Genomic DNA, 17,715 nt, shown 5'->3' on the forward strand with positions numbered 1-17,715 from the left:
TTTCTGAGGTGATGCCCCTCCCTCATCACTTGGAAAAACCTATCCTACATGCCTGGTTTTAAAAAAGTTCAAGGAGTGCATGTATTCATATACAAACAAATTTACGATGTTTTGCGCTTTTTATATAGAAAAAATGAATTGCATTTGTTTACACTTGACATATATTTTTATCCGTGGTTGGTGAGATTGTAGTGAGCTGCAAGAAGAAATAAACTGGTGGATACAAACAAAGAAAAGGAATCAGTGAATTGAGTATATACAATAACACGATAGTAATTACTACTACAGTAGGTGACTATATTACGCCATAACTCATTAAGAAGAAACAAGAGGGTGGAAATTCACAGATTCCCAACCATTTTTGTATCAAATGAGATAATTATGTTTTAAAGGAAGAAAAACGTGTGTCCAGAAATAAAACTTGCGAAAACCAACAGGTTTTTGGGGTTTTTTTTTTTTTGAAAAATGCGGTCAATAGAAGTCTTCCCTCTGCTCTACAATAATTGTTTTTATCGTGTAAAATCAATTTTACATGTAAAAATTGAATAATCATGGAGGTCCCAAACCCCACTTTTAAGGGAGCACGTAAAAAATTAAAGTGAAAATAAGGAAATAAACAGTGAAATTGAAGTTGCATGAAAACAAACAACCACCCCCACCCCACCCCCAACCCCCGAATTTCATGATTTGCAATTTTGTTTCCAGTTTTTTTTGTCGTCAAGATTATTAGGATGTGTTAGTCCCCACCCAATTTCAAGAACGATTTTTTGTGCCTGGCGTATGATATGTATGCTAGTAGATACACATATATTAATATTCATCATGATCACTGGTTCAAATCCGCGCACAACCACATGCTAGATGTATCCTGCGCACAATATTAAAATGTCGTAAGTAATGTTTGTCCAATAATGGAGTCTATTATTGATTGCCTTGTTGTTTTTAATGGCCGCGATTGTCGAGCACATCATTAAATTTTAGCCATGTCATTACTTGTGCATGAATGTAAGTAGATTCTCGCCGAGACGAATTACCCTAATATATACAATGTACACGTGTTCGTGTATGAGAATTCAATGATAGGCAAGATCTAAGACTGCTAATATTCTCGAAGAGAAGTTAAACAACCAAGGTTATCTTTAGGCCCCGCCTACTCACAGATAGTGTAACAGCCGCCCCTATTACAGGCGTCGCTGTTACAGCATCCCCCACACAGCTGGGCGACGTGGGCGTCGTTACCAATGCCGACCGCCCGTCTGCCGTGAGAAAGACCGTGGCCATGGTGCAGGAATGCCTCGCACATCTGTAGCGTAGAAGATACAAAATAAGATTTTCTTTTTAATTTGTCACTTTCAAGTTTTCAGTAATTTTATTTTAGAGATGTTTTAACAAGAGCTTGGACTTTCGGTGGGATGTCACATTTAGTTTGCGCAACAAAATAAGCTGTCAAATAATGACCTTTTTAGTTCTAATTTGCTAAGAAAAGCTCATAGACTATCAAAATTGGAATTATCTGCACTGTTGCGCTGTTTCAAATGAAATATACATCTCTGGGTGAAGTCGAGCAAGTGTCATTATGTTCAATTTATTCATATCTATTAGCCAATGACTGGACAGTTAACCAGATTAGACCACGCCTTCAAAAAATCGGAGTTTGTCGTGTATTGCCCAAAGTCAAAGCTCTTGTGAAAACGACTCTATGTCAACGTCGCAAAAATGGGCCAAAGTTTTCCTCAACTAATTTCATACTGCGGCAGTAAATCGAACTACTTACTACTTTACTACGGCAGCCCATTCGGTGACGAACTTGGTGGTTTTGATCCATCACGACATCAGCGTAGCATTCCTGTTAGAGAAAGAGAACTTCATGTAGATATTTTCTGTAGGATGACACTGGGAATTTTATTTTTAATTCTTATTCAATGTGAAGTAGCAAATATTGACATGCTCAGGACAAATTACGCAAGTGACCTTGACCTTAAGCATCGTAAAAGGTGCAATCTTGTCACATAATTTAAGGGAATAAAGTTCGTGAATTTTTAGATCATAAAGTCATAAGGTCCATGGCATTTTTTCACAGAAAGCAGATTTATACTTAATCGTTCATGAAGTTCGAATACTGATGTCTTGATATTAAGAAGCGTAATAAAGATTATACACAAGAAAAACCTTGTCATATTTAATATGCGTTTGATATGGGGTTATGGCACTTTAATTATGTAAGATCAGTTTGTTCAGAGCAAGTTTCGAGTTTTGATTAATAAGGGCATTACAAAATTTATGCTAGGGGTAGTCTTGATGTACTTAACCAAGCCAGGCTAAATCATATAGTCTAACATACCAAGAGACAAATCAGAAAATGGAGGTCCTACATACTGTTGAGGTACCTTAGAACAAGACACGGGGTCCTACATACTGGTGAGGTACCTTAGATCAAGACACGGGGGTCCTACTCACCTAGTGAGGTACCTTAGAACAAGACACGAAGTCCTACTCACCTGGTGAGGTACCTTAGAACAAGACACGAGGTCCTACTCACCTGGTGAGGCTCGCAGTTTTGGATCTGGGTACATGACAAGGGATCCTCTTCTAGCTGTGTGCAGACCTGACATTTTCTGGTTGGCACAGGAGCTGAGAAAAACGTTTGCATGAAGAAATACAAAATTCTGAGTAGAAATAAAATATTTCTACCACATGCATCACGGAAATCGTGTAGCAATGTTACGATTAAAAGTAATTTGATATGGCGTTGTTTTAGTAGAAACTAGTATACCGTACGATGTTCTTAAAACCGTTTAACATTGACATCTTTGATTAATTGTTAAAGGGGTATAAGTGAAAGGCTGCGTTACTTGTGACCACTGTGCACAGTTTGTTATTACAGTAACCAGAGGCGCAGCATTGAGTACACAGGTGGATTATGTTTCTCTTCTCTCGGTCAGTCATGTCCTCCTCGACCTCTCGTTTCCCAAACGACGCCAGTATATCACAGATCTGTCAATAACACCATTCATGTAAAATCATCGATCAAAAGACCTCAACAAAACAGTTCCCAGTGAGCTTATGTCTACAGACTTACTCGCTTTGCCTTGCATCCTAGTGTGAAGTACACATTCCCTTCCTCACTGATGTATTTGTCGGTAAAGCATTGCTGAAATGAGAAAAGCACAAATCTAATCTAGAGTCAAATTTTGTAACACTACAGATATTGCTACGAAGGCAATTCAAGAGTACGTTTTAACAAAGATTTCATTCGAACTCTCTCTGCGTCTATTTATATGTCAACATGACGTCATAATACCTCGTCCGAGTTACAGGCCTCCGTTACGGTACAGTCCACTGCGTCGGCGACTTTATCACATCGGTAGCAAACCAGTGGGGCTGAGAGAAGAACATTTGGTTATAACGTATGTAATATGGCCTCGGTATTTGTATCAGACCCGAGTTTGTACAAACATGTATGTTACTGTCAAAAGATTTAAAGTGCGGTATCTGTTTTGACGTATCTGTTTAGTTTTAATTAAGAAATGATCACAGTTGCCATCTTTTAATATAATTTGTCCACACGTTTAGCGTGTAATACAACACCAATTCCAAGCTCAAACGTCATGCTGGTACACTGTTCTGACTCTCTTACGCATCTTCTTTTAATTTAGAATACCAATACATCGCCATGACAGATCAAGGACGGCTGTAGTGATTTGTACTTACCCTGCTTCTTGATGGCCTCTCCCTGTGAACCAAGGATTCCTACAATTTACATTTATTTCATTTGCTATAACGTTTTTTTTTCTAAACTTTAGATAATTTTTTGTACAAATGACAATTGTGTAAAAGACAAGTGGAATATCTGACCTGACACAAGAATAACGGCCCAGACTAGCACCGCCATATTGTTCTTACTGATCAGACAATGGTAAATCTCTGATAACCTCTGGAGATAGGTCTTTTTGTCATTCCTAGATTATGGGAAACTTTACAGTGAGCAAAAAAGGTCGTAGAGTCCTACTAAAAGGTTTTTTTTTTTACGAAATGGTTAGATGATTTGAATCTTGTTCCATTCCTTCCAGAGTTGCAAAGAAACGATCTTAAGAATAAAATTTATACTGATCGTAATTTTTTTGTCCGAATATAAAGTGTTATGATAATGTGGACTGCAAAACTTGCACAATGCATATACACAATGTATATAATTTTTTCTTTTATAAATGATGCATCCAACGTAAATTGTTTAAGAATTGTTTAAGTCTGTTTAACTTGTTTATTGTCCGATCTTTTAGAGTACCAAATATTTGTTCTACTGTCTTTTATTTCAATGGTTGTACTACGGACAATATGCCGGAACGTGATGTTACGAAATGAAAGACCTTCACACAAACTGCTTTTATTTAATTATATAATAATTTGGCTCATTACATTTGCTCGCAATCAAAATTCATTATTGATGACATCTATGATAATGTCAGTTTCCCCATTATTCAATTTATTTTATTTCACTCGCGTCATAAATTTAAAAGCACATAAATCTACAATTGTTTTTAAAAGAACCTATAGAATAAACAGTTTTCAATATTTATTCAATTTTTTAATTAATCAATTCATATTCTATTATTTAAGAGATTTTTTTTTCAAATATTAAAGTGGTCTTTAGCAATTTGCTCAATGTAGAATGATGCGCCAATAAAAAGAATTGTCTGCTGTCATTTTCACAAAGGTCCAAGTCATGTCTATATATCTGAATGGCAATGACGTTCGATGATGTGATTTCCATATTTAGCTGATATTTGTGCGTTTCTAGGGTGCTGGTCACGCCCCCTTTCTCCACGTGTATGTGAAACTCTGTATAAGAGAAGATTCGCCGGTTCTCGTTTTTACAGTAATTTTTGCTACTCTACTGGAGACGCTGCAATATTTGAGGGTTTGATCTCTACATAACCATGATTTTCATCATCCTACCCGCAGTAAGTTTTTCAATTATTTCTCCAAAGAATAATGTTTTTTATTAAAAAAAAAAGTATTATGAATCTTGATTTTTATGTATTTTTTATGAATCGTATTTCTCACTTATGTATAGGTTAATACTCCATACAAAAACTAAATTCACGTATAAAATACTCTTGCGCGGTAAATTATAAAGAATGAGCAAAAAAAGAAAAATCCCAAAACAAAAAAACTAGATTTAATACTAATAGCAATACTTAGCTTACTCGCTAAATGCCATTAATTTATTAATACAACAGATTAGACTAGGGTCTTAAATATTTATTTTAATTTTCAATCCCATAAAATATGGCATGAAATTTTTCTATAGCACATACTGCATTCCCTTTTCTGAGGTCTAGAATTTCGCATTTCATACTATATAAGGCGCAGTAAATCGTTGATAAACTTTTATAACTACCATATAAGAGCATAAATCTGATGGTTTTGTTTTCAATATATTTTGTTTGTAATTTCTGCAATTAAAACCTCAACAACAAAACTTCTGACGACTATTGTGCCTTTAAGTGACATTTTAAGAAGTGAAAACTTTTATTCTTTGACTTACATGCACTATGAATGATATAATATCAGAAATTGCGAATCGGTTTACAATACGTCGATTCCCATCTTCGGGTTAGTACGATGTCAAGATGGGGACTTGTTCCGATATCCGATTAGTGACTCTGACTGCAGACTCACCAGACGGACGGCCTGCTGGTCCCTAGGTGACGTATCGATCACGGTCCAATACCCGGACAATCCCCCTCAGATTAAACTGTGCTAACTGGACAGTGACCGCGCATTCTTGTGACGCAATGTTTGTATTTGCTGTGTTACCTGGTGCTCCCTTTATCATTCTGACCCTGTAATATCGTGGATCGTCAGTAGAATCAAAAGTCAAAGTCTAGAACGTTCTAAATAAGTCCCTGTACCAATATGTACACAGCGGAACAATGATCGGAGGCACACCCTGAATGTTTTACGTCAGAGCGGCGATTGTTAGACCAATGGCCTATTACTCCTTTTGTACTCTACACAGGCATGCTACCGTGTACTTTTAATGCATAAAGATCTGGAAATTCCATGCAAGTTTATTTTTGCTGTCGAAGGTTTTAAGTGATATCTTGGATAAATAATGCACGGGTGCTTGAGGACAGGATCGGACCCCCCCCCCCCCCCACCCACCCACCAAGTATATAGACCCCCGGGACTTTATTCATTTTTTTAAAAATTAAATAATCCTTTTAGGACATATTTCTAATCAAATTTATACATTCTTGCATAAAATTAACTAAAACAAACATTTTTAAAAAATCAGACCCTCTACATATATAATACACAGAGGGTCTGATTTTTAAAAAAATGTTTTTTAGGTAATTTTGGGCAATGATTGAATAAATAAGATTAGAAATATGTCCTAAAAGGATAATTTGATTTTAAATTAAAAAATGAATAAAGGACCGGGGTCTATATACTGGGGGGGGGGGGGGGGTCGATCCTGTCCTCAAGCACCTGTGAAATAATGTAGATCACTTTTATTGTAAAACCAAGTGTCTTAAAAATTAGAGCTTTAGTTTTTTTTTTTACCGGTGCTTAATAGAATACTGTATTTGTAAGACACAATTTGTGGAAAAAAATATATATATATATCTTCTGTATTGTACGCACAGGCGTTTGTTTCATACCGGAGGCGTATTCACTATATAGACTACAATAGGCCCCCAGAATGTAACAAACACCTGTGATTGTACTTCATGGCATGTACTAGTACATGTATGTACAGATGGTCAACGAAATATCCATCAGATACATCTGGAAATTTCTAGCAAAAAATTATCATCTAGCAAAGAATTAAAGGTAAAAATAGTCTTAGAATCAGAGTAATAACCAGCCCTATCAAATAAGTGTCCTTCTGTATTTCATTTTCAATGTACTTCTTTCTTTCGCCCACAGATCCTGGCCATGTCCGCTATATCCGGAGTTGACTGCCGTTTCCTTTCTTGTGTGAGTACAACAGTTATCTCTTGTAAATGTAATCAACGTTTATAAGCTATTCTGGTGTAGAAATCCCTGACAAAATTGTTTTTTGTTGTTGCAGAATTTGAAGTGCCCCGCCGGAACAAAATGTGTTCTGCAAAGAAGCACGTGCGAGTACCCGCCTTGCAAACGTTACCCAGTCTGTATGGGTGAGTACATTCATCAGATTTCTCAGCTTAGATTTCATTTCTTATTCATATAGATTTATACATTTCATTATATCTACCTTTCTAACATTTCAGAGGTCAACCCGACATACGAAATGAACCACATTCCCGCCGAGCTGTCCCGTCCCGGGAGGTGCCCCGTGCCCACGACCCCAGGCACCTGCATCACCCAGTGTCAAAACGACGCCATGTGTCCAAACAACGAGATTTGCTGTTACAACGGCTGCGGGTTCACCTGTAGTGGGCACCAAAATAAGCCCGGCACGTGCCCTAGGTACCTCCGGAACGAGAACTTGTGTGGGATGGACTGCTCGTCCGACAGCGACTGCCCGGGGGTGGAGAAGTGCTGTATGACGGCCTGTGGGAGCACCTGCTCACGGCCCTGCTACTACTATCTGTTTAACACTGCCAACCAGGCGGCCGGCGTCCGGTCCGCCTTCTGGTCGCTGCCCTACATCTGTCGCCAATTATGAGACGAACCTCAATGGAAAAAACCAAAATCATTCTGCCATACACTGTCTGTACCCTTTGTATGTGTGTCTGTATGTGCGTGTGTTAAACCGTCCATTGTGTTCTACTTTTACCGTGTTCAAGCAAGTGGTGATATTATAAAGGGGGTGGGAACTATTTTGAAAAGAATACTATGTTTACAGTATTTTATTGTGCAATGATAGGTACTTTTCAGATCTGAATAAATTATTTATTTTCAGATAAAAGTGCTATTTGTGTCTTTTTTTCTGGTAAAACAAAACGGGTGGGAGGGGGTACATTCCCAGCTAAAATGCACTCCTTTCTTCTTCCTCTCAATGCAAAAAATGAATTTTAAGAATACAAAGAAATTATTTTGATTAGCCACAAATTATTGCGAATTCAAATTTATTTTTCATTTTCCAGTGTCTTTGATAACACTACGAATCTCTTTTGCAACGTATAGTCTATAACAGTTCACCAATGATGCCAATCACGTACTGATAGTGCGTAATCCAGGTTTGAATAAATACATGTATAAGAAATAAAAAATTTCAAAGTACTGATAGTACTGGCAAGCGCTTAACAAGCTTGTTTGGAATACATGTATTTGCTTATACTGCATATAAATTTACATCTTCGCTAGCCAAGGGTTTTCGGTCCACTTCGCTCCCCATAAACCCTTGGCGGATTTCATTACGAGAACTCGGTGACAAGCTCCGTTTAATGATTGGCTGCAGCTGCGAGTAGCTGATCCAATCGCAGTGCTGGTAAATATAAACTCTTAAAAAAGAAAACAATTGTGATATTTGGTAAAACATTCGGCGCTTTTAACAAGTGAGACACAAGTTCACGAGTACAGTGCCTCCCCAACGATGGTCTAACCGGATCGCTTTAAAAACCTGTATGCTTTACTGGGAATGAACATAGTTCTACAAACTTGTCAAGGCTCGATAGCATGGGAAGTAAACATGGCGAATGTAGAAGTTGCCTATCCCGTTAGTCTATATACGTCCTGCTTATGGTTATTGCTTTTAAGGGTCCAACGAGCTGTGTTTTATCTAATGTCTTTGGTCCGCAACATTCACGACAACGATACCTGGTTTTGTGGCATAAAAGCTTTCATATAAATCGGCGACTTTTTCACTCCCGGTACAGTTTCATACAAAACACTATTAATAAAACATTCCGTGCTTTCCCTAGGTTATATCTTAATTTTTATTTAATAGCATCGTGAATTATGTTCTGATATTCGGAAGTCAACATGTTTTCAAGTTGTATTAATGCCGTAGTGTGTATATAACCCGTTGTTTAATTCGATGTAAATTATGCAAGGGGCGCAACTCAAGTTGTTCGCTAGATAGCGCCACCACATCACCGAGATTCCGTAATGAAATCCACCAAGGGTTTATGGGGAGCAAAGTGGACCGAAAACTCTTGACTAGCGAAGATGATAAATTTTATGTACTGAAAAAAATCAACATTTTATAATTACGGTATGACTAGCAAATTTCTTTCCCTTTCTGTAATACCAATGTATGGGTTTTTCTATAAAAAAAAATTCATAATATGACGATACATTGCTAAGAAATGCGTTTGAAGTTTTAACTCACATATTACTGAGTATAGGACAACTTGATCTATCTTGCAAATAGGTTTGCACGAACAACAGGGGAATCTAACTCTCCAGCTATAAATGATTCAATTAAATAAAAAAGCTAGCGATTACTCAATTTTCAATTTAAAAAAGAGGTCGATAGTGAAATATACACCAAATCATGGGAATCATCCTCCGCTTTAACTCGCGGAATATACAGGGTAATAGTTCGTTATAGAAATCTAGGAGAGGGCTGGTGATGACAAATGTCTTGTTTAGAAATTAGGAACCTTCCCAAAATTAAGATATAATATAATTGCGAATCTAACTTTTACGCATACAGAACCAAAAGATGATGTCTTTCTATGACGTAATATCACAATACTACTTTTTCTCGAAAATGATTTCAGTTTTGTTTCAAGGTATTGATCATTTTCTTTGTTGTCATGATAAACTGCCAGTATTTTTTTTTACCCCCTTCTGGACCAAAACTCAGGGATTACTCGCATCATTCAAAAGAAAAACCACTATATTAGGATCTTAAAAAAGTGTACAAATTCATTAAACAAAGATCGGCTTTCAGTACTCTCAATACTTTGATTCATCATTAGTAGCGCCTTGTCGAAGCTTCCGGGTTGTGTAATAACATGAACTTATCAATTTAAATATTTGATAGAACAATAGCTGAAAATTATATGAATATATCTATCAAGGAGTCATTTCTTAATGTTGTAAGATGATCACAAAGTCGGACATGATAAAGTTTCTTTGGTTCAATTAACATTTGTGAACTCTAATGTATACCGGTCTACAGGCACGAAGCTTCAGAAGGGCGGATGGGGTGGGATGCGGCCCCGCATTTTCTCTCGCAGCAAATTTTTTTCTTAAAATTACATATTAAAAACTGAATATAGATGGAGTTGGCCACCCCACTTTTTTGGGAGCATGTAAAAAATTGAAGGGGAAGGAAGAAAGAAATTAGTATTGAAAATTAAAGTTTATGGTATAGTAACCCCCCCCCCCCCCCTCCACACACACACAGATTGGATTTTCAGGATTTTCGATAAGCTGTCAATTTCCTTTTTTTCTCCCTTTTATGCTTGTCAAGATTTTTTTATCAGTCTGTCCCCCCCCCCCCTTTTCAAAAAACAATGCTACGTGCCTGTCAGACCTGTACCAATTAATTTTGTTATACTTTCATGTTAAATACTGAAATCTGATTGGTCAAGACGCACTTGATAATCCGTTCTATTACCCTCAGCGTTAGCAACAGACCTGGCAACGGGTAACACAACGAATTGTTACATGCGCGTAAATTATGCGCCTACGGTAAGACGTAGAAATCACGTCATTTCTACACAAAAGCAACTAAGTTTTCTTTCAAAATTAAGACATTTAGTATAATGATATAAATAGTGCCTGTTTCCAAGGGTAACAGTTGAATTTGACACCCCTCGGAAACCATTGTCAACCTCCGCTTGACGTCGGTTGACAATGGTTTTCTCGGGGTGTCAGTTTCAACTGTTACCCTTCCAAATAGGCACTATTTATATAAACCCACCCGTAAATCCCCGAGTGACCTTTGGACCCGTGTTCTATTTCCCCTTCCTTCGATTTCCGGCCAACATCTGGTGCGTTTGGTTCATGCATTGTCGTTTGAACTTGTTGTAACCCGTATCTGACCACAAGGGGTCGTCGTTCTGAGAGATTAAATTCTACGTCATAGTAGCAGTCGTCCAAGTATATTGATTTCACAAGTCAATGCAATCGTCATCATCATCCTCAAATATGTTTTCTAATCACCGGCTATCATGGTCCAGTTGATCTGCTTTAGTTTGTTTCTGGTTTAATATATGGAAGTTTGATTATTTTTTATAAGGCGTCGTTTTTAATATTTTTGAGGTATTTTCTGATATCTAAAAATAAGTCTTTGATATCAATAATTCGAATTTTTGATATAAAAAAAAAGAAATAATTTTTTATATCAAAAAATAATCGATATCAAATAATCTATTTTGTGTTCTCAGAAAATCATTTTTTTATATCAAATTCGAATTCTTGATATCAAAAAATTATTTTCTGATATCACAAATAGATTTTTTGAAGTCAAGAATTTAAGTTCATTTTTGATATCAAAAAATCGAAATCTTGATATCAGAAAATCATTTATTGATATAAACAAAATCGAATTACTGATATTAGAAATTCATTTCTTATATTAAAAATCATTTGTATTTTCTGATATCATAAAATCGATTTTTTTATGTCAGAAAATAAGACGTACATATCAACTTACTGAATGCGCCTTGTGATGTAACTTTTGTTATTCGTAAGAAATTGTGTTTCAACCCTGTAGATGTCTGTTAAGAATAATAAAGTGTGCTTTATTTTAAACCTGGTTTTGTTTTGGCAAGTTGGTCCATATATACAATGATTAGCACTGCTTTCTTTTCGATTCGCTGTGAATAATGAGACGATCTTCAAAAAATGATAGTGTCGCATCATATAAAGGAATTATACAGCGTACATTAAGTGCTTCCAATAAATAAGACCAGAATTATTAGAATAATGTAAGATTTATTATGATACAATATTGTACTGTATCATAGGTATTATATCGTGTCACTTTAGGTACAATATCGTTACATATCGTGAGTCAAAATCAAAATACAATATTGTTATGTTTATTTTGATACAATATCGTATTGCAGCATACAGTATATATACTATCTTTTAATTTAATGCCCAGGCATTATAAATTTCACTTTAATTAATGTCTTTTAAATTGTTTTTCGGTTCTGGTATTGATATATTTTTTGTAGAGATATTGAACACCTTTCTAATTTTTTTCCAATTGCATGACTACATTGTATAAGTATCCAACTGCAGTATTGTAAAGAAACTGGTTCATTTAGACGTTATGCATGGGTTGGCACCCATTTATGTTACTCCAAAATAACGTTTAAAAAACACATTACAGTGTTGTGACATTTTATAAGTAATACTTAATTTATATATATATATATATATATATATATATATATATATATATATATATATATATATATATATATATATATATATATATATATATATATATATATATATATGTCTAATCATTTTAAGTCCCCATGATAAAGTGTCAAACAAACATATTGTATCTACTGTACATGGCTTCTTCCCAAAAACAACTAAACCATGAGTGTCAAAATGGCTTCAAAAAAGGTAATTCTGCACTTGAAAACGATAGTTTTGTCAAAGTAATCTCTTAATTATGAAATGTAAAAATTCATGTTGAGCATTTTATTTTTGAAAGAGATACAGTTGTTTACACCAAACTTTTTATGTCATTTTATAAAGATGATAATCTTTGTTGACATCAGCACTAAGTTAATTTTATAAAATACATGTAAAGTAAAAACCCACATTCTTAAGTAGACATTTTCGAAAGAAACCTTCTCCTTTAATTAAAAGGAAAAGTAGGTTTGTGTATATATACGTAATGGCTGCGTTATACATATATTTTTTCACTGTTTTTTTCGGGCGCAAATGAAATGTATTGATACATGTATTAATAAATGTAAGGACCATTGCGATTAATCTCTTTTCCCTCATATTTACGCCTAATACAGACCAGTGATTTATAAATACAAAATAAAAAGTAAGTGCGTCAGTCGCTATTGTGATTAAACTATGTATGACCCTGTAGAAAAACCTGACAGTTTAACAAAATAGAATGTTTTGATCTACACCTTTCAGATCTTCGTGGAAATAAAAAAAAAAAGACAAAAAATTGATTAAAAAAAAATTAAGTTCCACATTTCAACAAACCTTGATAATACTATTTAATTCGTAAGCATATCACATCTACAGCAATATGCTGTACCAATGTATAGATATGCACATTTGCAGCAAATTTAAATTCAATAATATCCATTTACTCAACTATTTGTAATATTTTTATGCAAACTGTTCCATTCAGTGAAGTGCAGTGCGGGGGTATATGCGCTTTTCTTCTTCTTTTTCTTTGTTCGTTGTAGACTGAGCGTGGAAACCTTATTACGTGTGTGTATTTAAATTCAATACGAATCAAATGTTACGTATAGTTCAATACATTTCATCATTGATGCGAATGACGTACTGAAATACAAGTGACATTAAAGGAATCATTCTTTGAACATATGATGTGATCGGTACGTAATGAAATCTATCATAAAGTCTTTCTGGCTTTATTGGATCTGATCACGCCCAGACCGTAATGATTGTCTTATAATATTCAAAGAACGGTTCCTTATTCCTGAAATAAACGACAAATCAAACTGATTCTATTTGAATCGTCTCGGCCTCTGTGTGTGTCCATTTCACTGGATTTGGATTGATACACGAACATATTCTAAACTTCAATTTATTAATGGTGGTAAGAAGATACATGTATATACATGCAAGGTCTGAGTGCTGATTTGAAATCTCATAAACCTACCATCTTTTAGGTGAATTTGGGGTGTTATTGTGAAACAAATAAACTGATATTCAATGAATGATTAAACTGCATGTTTAAGTGCACAATTATGTATGTATTAACACAGAGTGTGTACATTTCTACATCCAATGTGAATAAAGTTATATATATACCTTGTCATTCATTTAGGAGGGCCATTTTTAGACTGTATTGATCTTCTTTAGAAGAAGAGATCTATATAAAGACATAGGAAAATATCCAAATTCAAAAGGAGAAATGTATGGACTTTTTCTTTACTAAAAGTTTGTTCATAGCTAAAGAAACCGTATCTTAAAATTTAGGGTAGATCTGATGGTTAATCTGTTGACCACACATCCTCCTTAACAGATTCAGGGACTATCTCTTTGGCACGTAAAGGATTCAAAGTATGGACATAATGTTTGGATATCCACTTGTACAAATGTCTTTGATCACAAAAAATATACAGGTATATTACTTATATACGTATAACTTTTCAATTCAATTCAATTTATTATCCTTGAGCTTTACAACTCATCGGAATACAAATTATAATACATATAAAATTATATACAAATGTGCAATGTGCAGTAAGTGAGTGGACATATTAAGACAATACAATCATGTACATATCTTCAGATATGAATAGACATAAATGTATGATAAGTAGCTTAGACTGTAGTATTGTTACAATGCTGCGCTCTCATTTTGAAGCGCTACACAAATATTTTCCTAAATTATTGAGTTCCTTTGTATTGTTAACACTTAAAAGTTTAGCTAGCTTAAAAACACTTGGTTTTTTGTAATAAAAACTCTTTATATATATATATATATATATATATATATATATATATATATATATATATATATATATATATATATATATATATATATATATATATATATATATATATATATATATATATATATATATATATATGTAAAACCATGTAGAGACAAATACCGGGTTAAAGCATAACGCTTACAGAACGTATACATGCATGGCTCTGAAATATGGAGAATATTTAAAGTTAATATCAAGCAAAACTAAAACATTCTGGCGTCAAATGTATTGACGCAATTTGATATTCAGTGTTATAAAAACTTTCTATGCGAATCTTTACCTATCTATATCCTTTCCTCATCACTGAATTGGGAAAAGATAGATAGATAGATAGATAGATAGATAGATAGATAGATAGATAGATAGATAGATAGATAGATAGAAAAGAATATATGTAAAAATTGCACTCTTCATCAAAGTGAATCTTCATTAAACTGAATATGAATGACATTTTTTATTCAATGTAGCAAACCAACAAATGAAAGGGTGGAACTTTTTTGTATAAATCTCAGCTAAAAATAAAACTTTACTAATTTGCATGATAACTGATCAAATACATTGTGAATAATAGGATACATGAAAGTGATTACCTCCTGTGTTTTTAATTGGCTGATAAATTGAGTTTAATTTCTTTCATTCATTCATTCTTTATTTCTTTGAGCTTTGCAGCTCATCAGATTTTACAAATTAAACATAGTAAAGTACAGAAGTGGGTATTTTACAGGAGACCCTATTACATTGTACATTCATAAATATGAAAAATTGACATAAGTAAAGGCGAAAAGAATCAAAAGAACAACATCTAACGTTAATTACATATATCGTTTCTTAATTTCATACTATAATAAATGTTTCATACTATAATAAAATAATAAATGAAACACTTAAAGATGGCAAACTTGTTACTTATTTATTTTTGAAAACTAACTTCAGACTGGAAAAGTATTTAACTATATTAAGACCTGAATACAGAAAGCCAATCTGTAGACTGCGGATATCAGCGCATAGACTTTTTATTGAATCGGGCAGATATAATAACACACCTAGAACAGAAAGAATATGCAAAAATTGTACACTTAATAAAATTGAAGATGAAGAACATTTTCTTATCCAATGCAGCAAATTTACAAAAGAAAGAGAGGAACTATTTGATTTAATTTCATCTAAAGCAAAACATTTTACTAGTTTAGAAGATAAACAAAAATTATTTTGGATTCTAAACTGTGAAGAATTAGATATATTAAACTCTGTTGGTAAATTTTTACAAAAGGCATTGCCTTAATTTGTATTTCCTATTCAAATATTGGTTTTTTTTTTTTTATTTTTCAATCATATGATAAACTATTTCAAATTTGTATGTGCATTTGTATCTTGACATATTTATGTATGGTGTTTAACATAAATATATAGAAGACACTATATTGAATGTATGGAAACATACATTATTATACATATATATATACATATATACTATTTAATTGTTCATGTCTGTCATAGTTCTTTAAATCATCCAGCTCTTTCCCTCTTGTATATGTTTATTGAATGTTTTATGTTCATTGGATGTTGTATGTCAACAGTCTTCATGTTGCCCCTTGAGGGCCCTTAATTGGTTAATAAAGAAATTGAAATTGAAAAATTGAAATTGTATTTGCCGAGGTTACGCTTATCTTTAAAATTTTCGTTATTAAACAATTGCAACAGCTTGAACATCGATGGTTTCTCATAAAAATACTTTTTAATATATTTATGACGGCATTCAATATATACTGGACACACTATTCATCTTCAACATAATTTTTACATGAAAAGCAGTTCCTTTGGGTTCTCTGTGTATTATTGTACCTTCCAGTTTCGATAGCTAAACGATGAGACCTCGCCCCCTTTTACCTACAGAAAAACAAACAGAACTGGTGCAAGGGTGCAAAGATGTAACAATATAATCAAAACAATTATTTCATCGAATCAATTTTGTTCATAGCCAGAGTTGTCGTTCATAGGTTGATCCATATTCACACTAAACTTTTAAAAAACTCGATGATATATTTTGAAGACTAAAGTATTTTACAAACTTAAAGATTTCATAATTTTCCGTGGGGGGGGGGGGGGGGGTAAATATTTGGCACACAATTTGATACCCCTCCCCCTTCCCAAGAAAAAAAACCCTGTATCGACCCGTTTCTTATTGTGATGTAGAATTTCAATCAAAATTAATAACGTAAAAATTTCATGTTTTACAGGGTTTTTTTATATTTAGCTTGCGTTTACGCTTGCGATGTACATAATCAAATATATTTATTATATAAAATTGCTTGCGATTTACATCATATCAGAGACATACATTAACACGAGTGTCAATCTATATCAATGACTAAAGACCAAGTATAACATTGAAAAGTAGTTTGTATTTATGTCTCTGATCATATTGGAAAATTCTAATTTTATTGTTAAAAAAGACTTGTTTTTTTTTTTTTTAAATAAACCAATATATTATTACGATAGTGTACTTATTTATTGATTTTTTTATGACGATCTGATTTAAAAGTAGGCCACGGGATCGAGATATTTTACTTATTATAGAGTATATATATCATATATCACATGCGAAAATGCAGGAAAACCTGTTACATGAACACACGTCTTTTATTCCTATAACTTTAGATAACGCCAGGTGGGTGGGTGGGGTAACAAAAAAGTTCCGCAAGATTAATGTGACGCAAGCTGACACGTCTTGAATTCCAAGAAGCACTACTCTTTTTCCTTTCTGTGAAAACGACATCTGTCATAAGAGTTATCTTCCTTCATAGCTATAATCACCATCTTTCTTTTTCTTCCTCTTCATTGCCACTCACGTTTTATATTAAAATATCTTACAAGTATCTTTTTGTGGTGAATTTACTTTAGTGGACGTTCCTATCATTTGCCAAGACATGCGTTTATATGAAACAATAATGTGTTCAAACCGAAAATGGTTTATAGGTCAGATCAGCTGTGACCTGACCTAGCGACACGCCCCTCTTGGCGTGTGTAGGTGTGGCAGAACCGAGCTCCCGGATGAGTAAACATGGCGGACGGACGGCGAGAGTGAGGAAGAAACAAGTCGCTGAGGTAACTAACCTTTTGTTTATTCAAACTGATGTAATGT

At 34.1% G+C, this 17,715-nt stretch overlaps 2 protein-coding genes across 2 annotated transcripts; one reads left to right on the forward strand and one right to left on the reverse strand.

The window, feature by feature from the left end:
* Window positions 1–100: 100 nt before the first annotated feature.
* Window positions 101–3,959, reverse strand: LOC128191214 (uncharacterized). The gene is made up of 9 exons (XM_052863302.1): window positions 3,856–3,959; window positions 3,712–3,750; window positions 3,302–3,381; window positions 3,080–3,151; window positions 2,853–2,994; window positions 2,540–2,631; window positions 1,775–1,846; window positions 1,159–1,303; window positions 101–196 (listed from the first exon to the last, which is right to left on the reverse strand). Exons 1-9 carry the CDS (start codon window positions 3,890–3,892, stop codon window positions 168–170), a joined length of 708 nt encoding a protein of 235 aa, XP_052719262.1. The 5' UTR covers window positions 3,893–3,959; the 3' UTR covers window positions 101–167.
* Window positions 3,960–4,862: 903 nt separating this feature from the next.
* Window positions 4,863–7,903, forward strand: LOC128191215 (whey acidic protein-like). The gene is made up of 4 exons (XM_052863303.1): window positions 4,863–4,961; window positions 6,937–6,987; window positions 7,082–7,169; window positions 7,263–7,903. Exons 1-4 carry the CDS (start codon window positions 4,938–4,940, stop codon window positions 7,658–7,660), a joined length of 561 nt encoding a protein of 186 aa, XP_052719263.1. The 5' UTR covers window positions 4,863–4,937; the 3' UTR covers window positions 7,661–7,903.
* The last annotated feature ends 9,812 nt before the right edge of the window (window positions 7,904–17,715 follow it).

Source organism: Crassostrea angulata, chromosome 7, assembly GCF_025612915.1.
Source record: "Crassostrea angulata isolate pt1a10 chromosome 7, ASM2561291v2, whole genome shotgun sequence".
NCBI classification, from domain to species: Eukaryota; Metazoa; Mollusca; class Bivalvia; order Ostreida; family Ostreidae; genus Magallana; species Magallana angulata.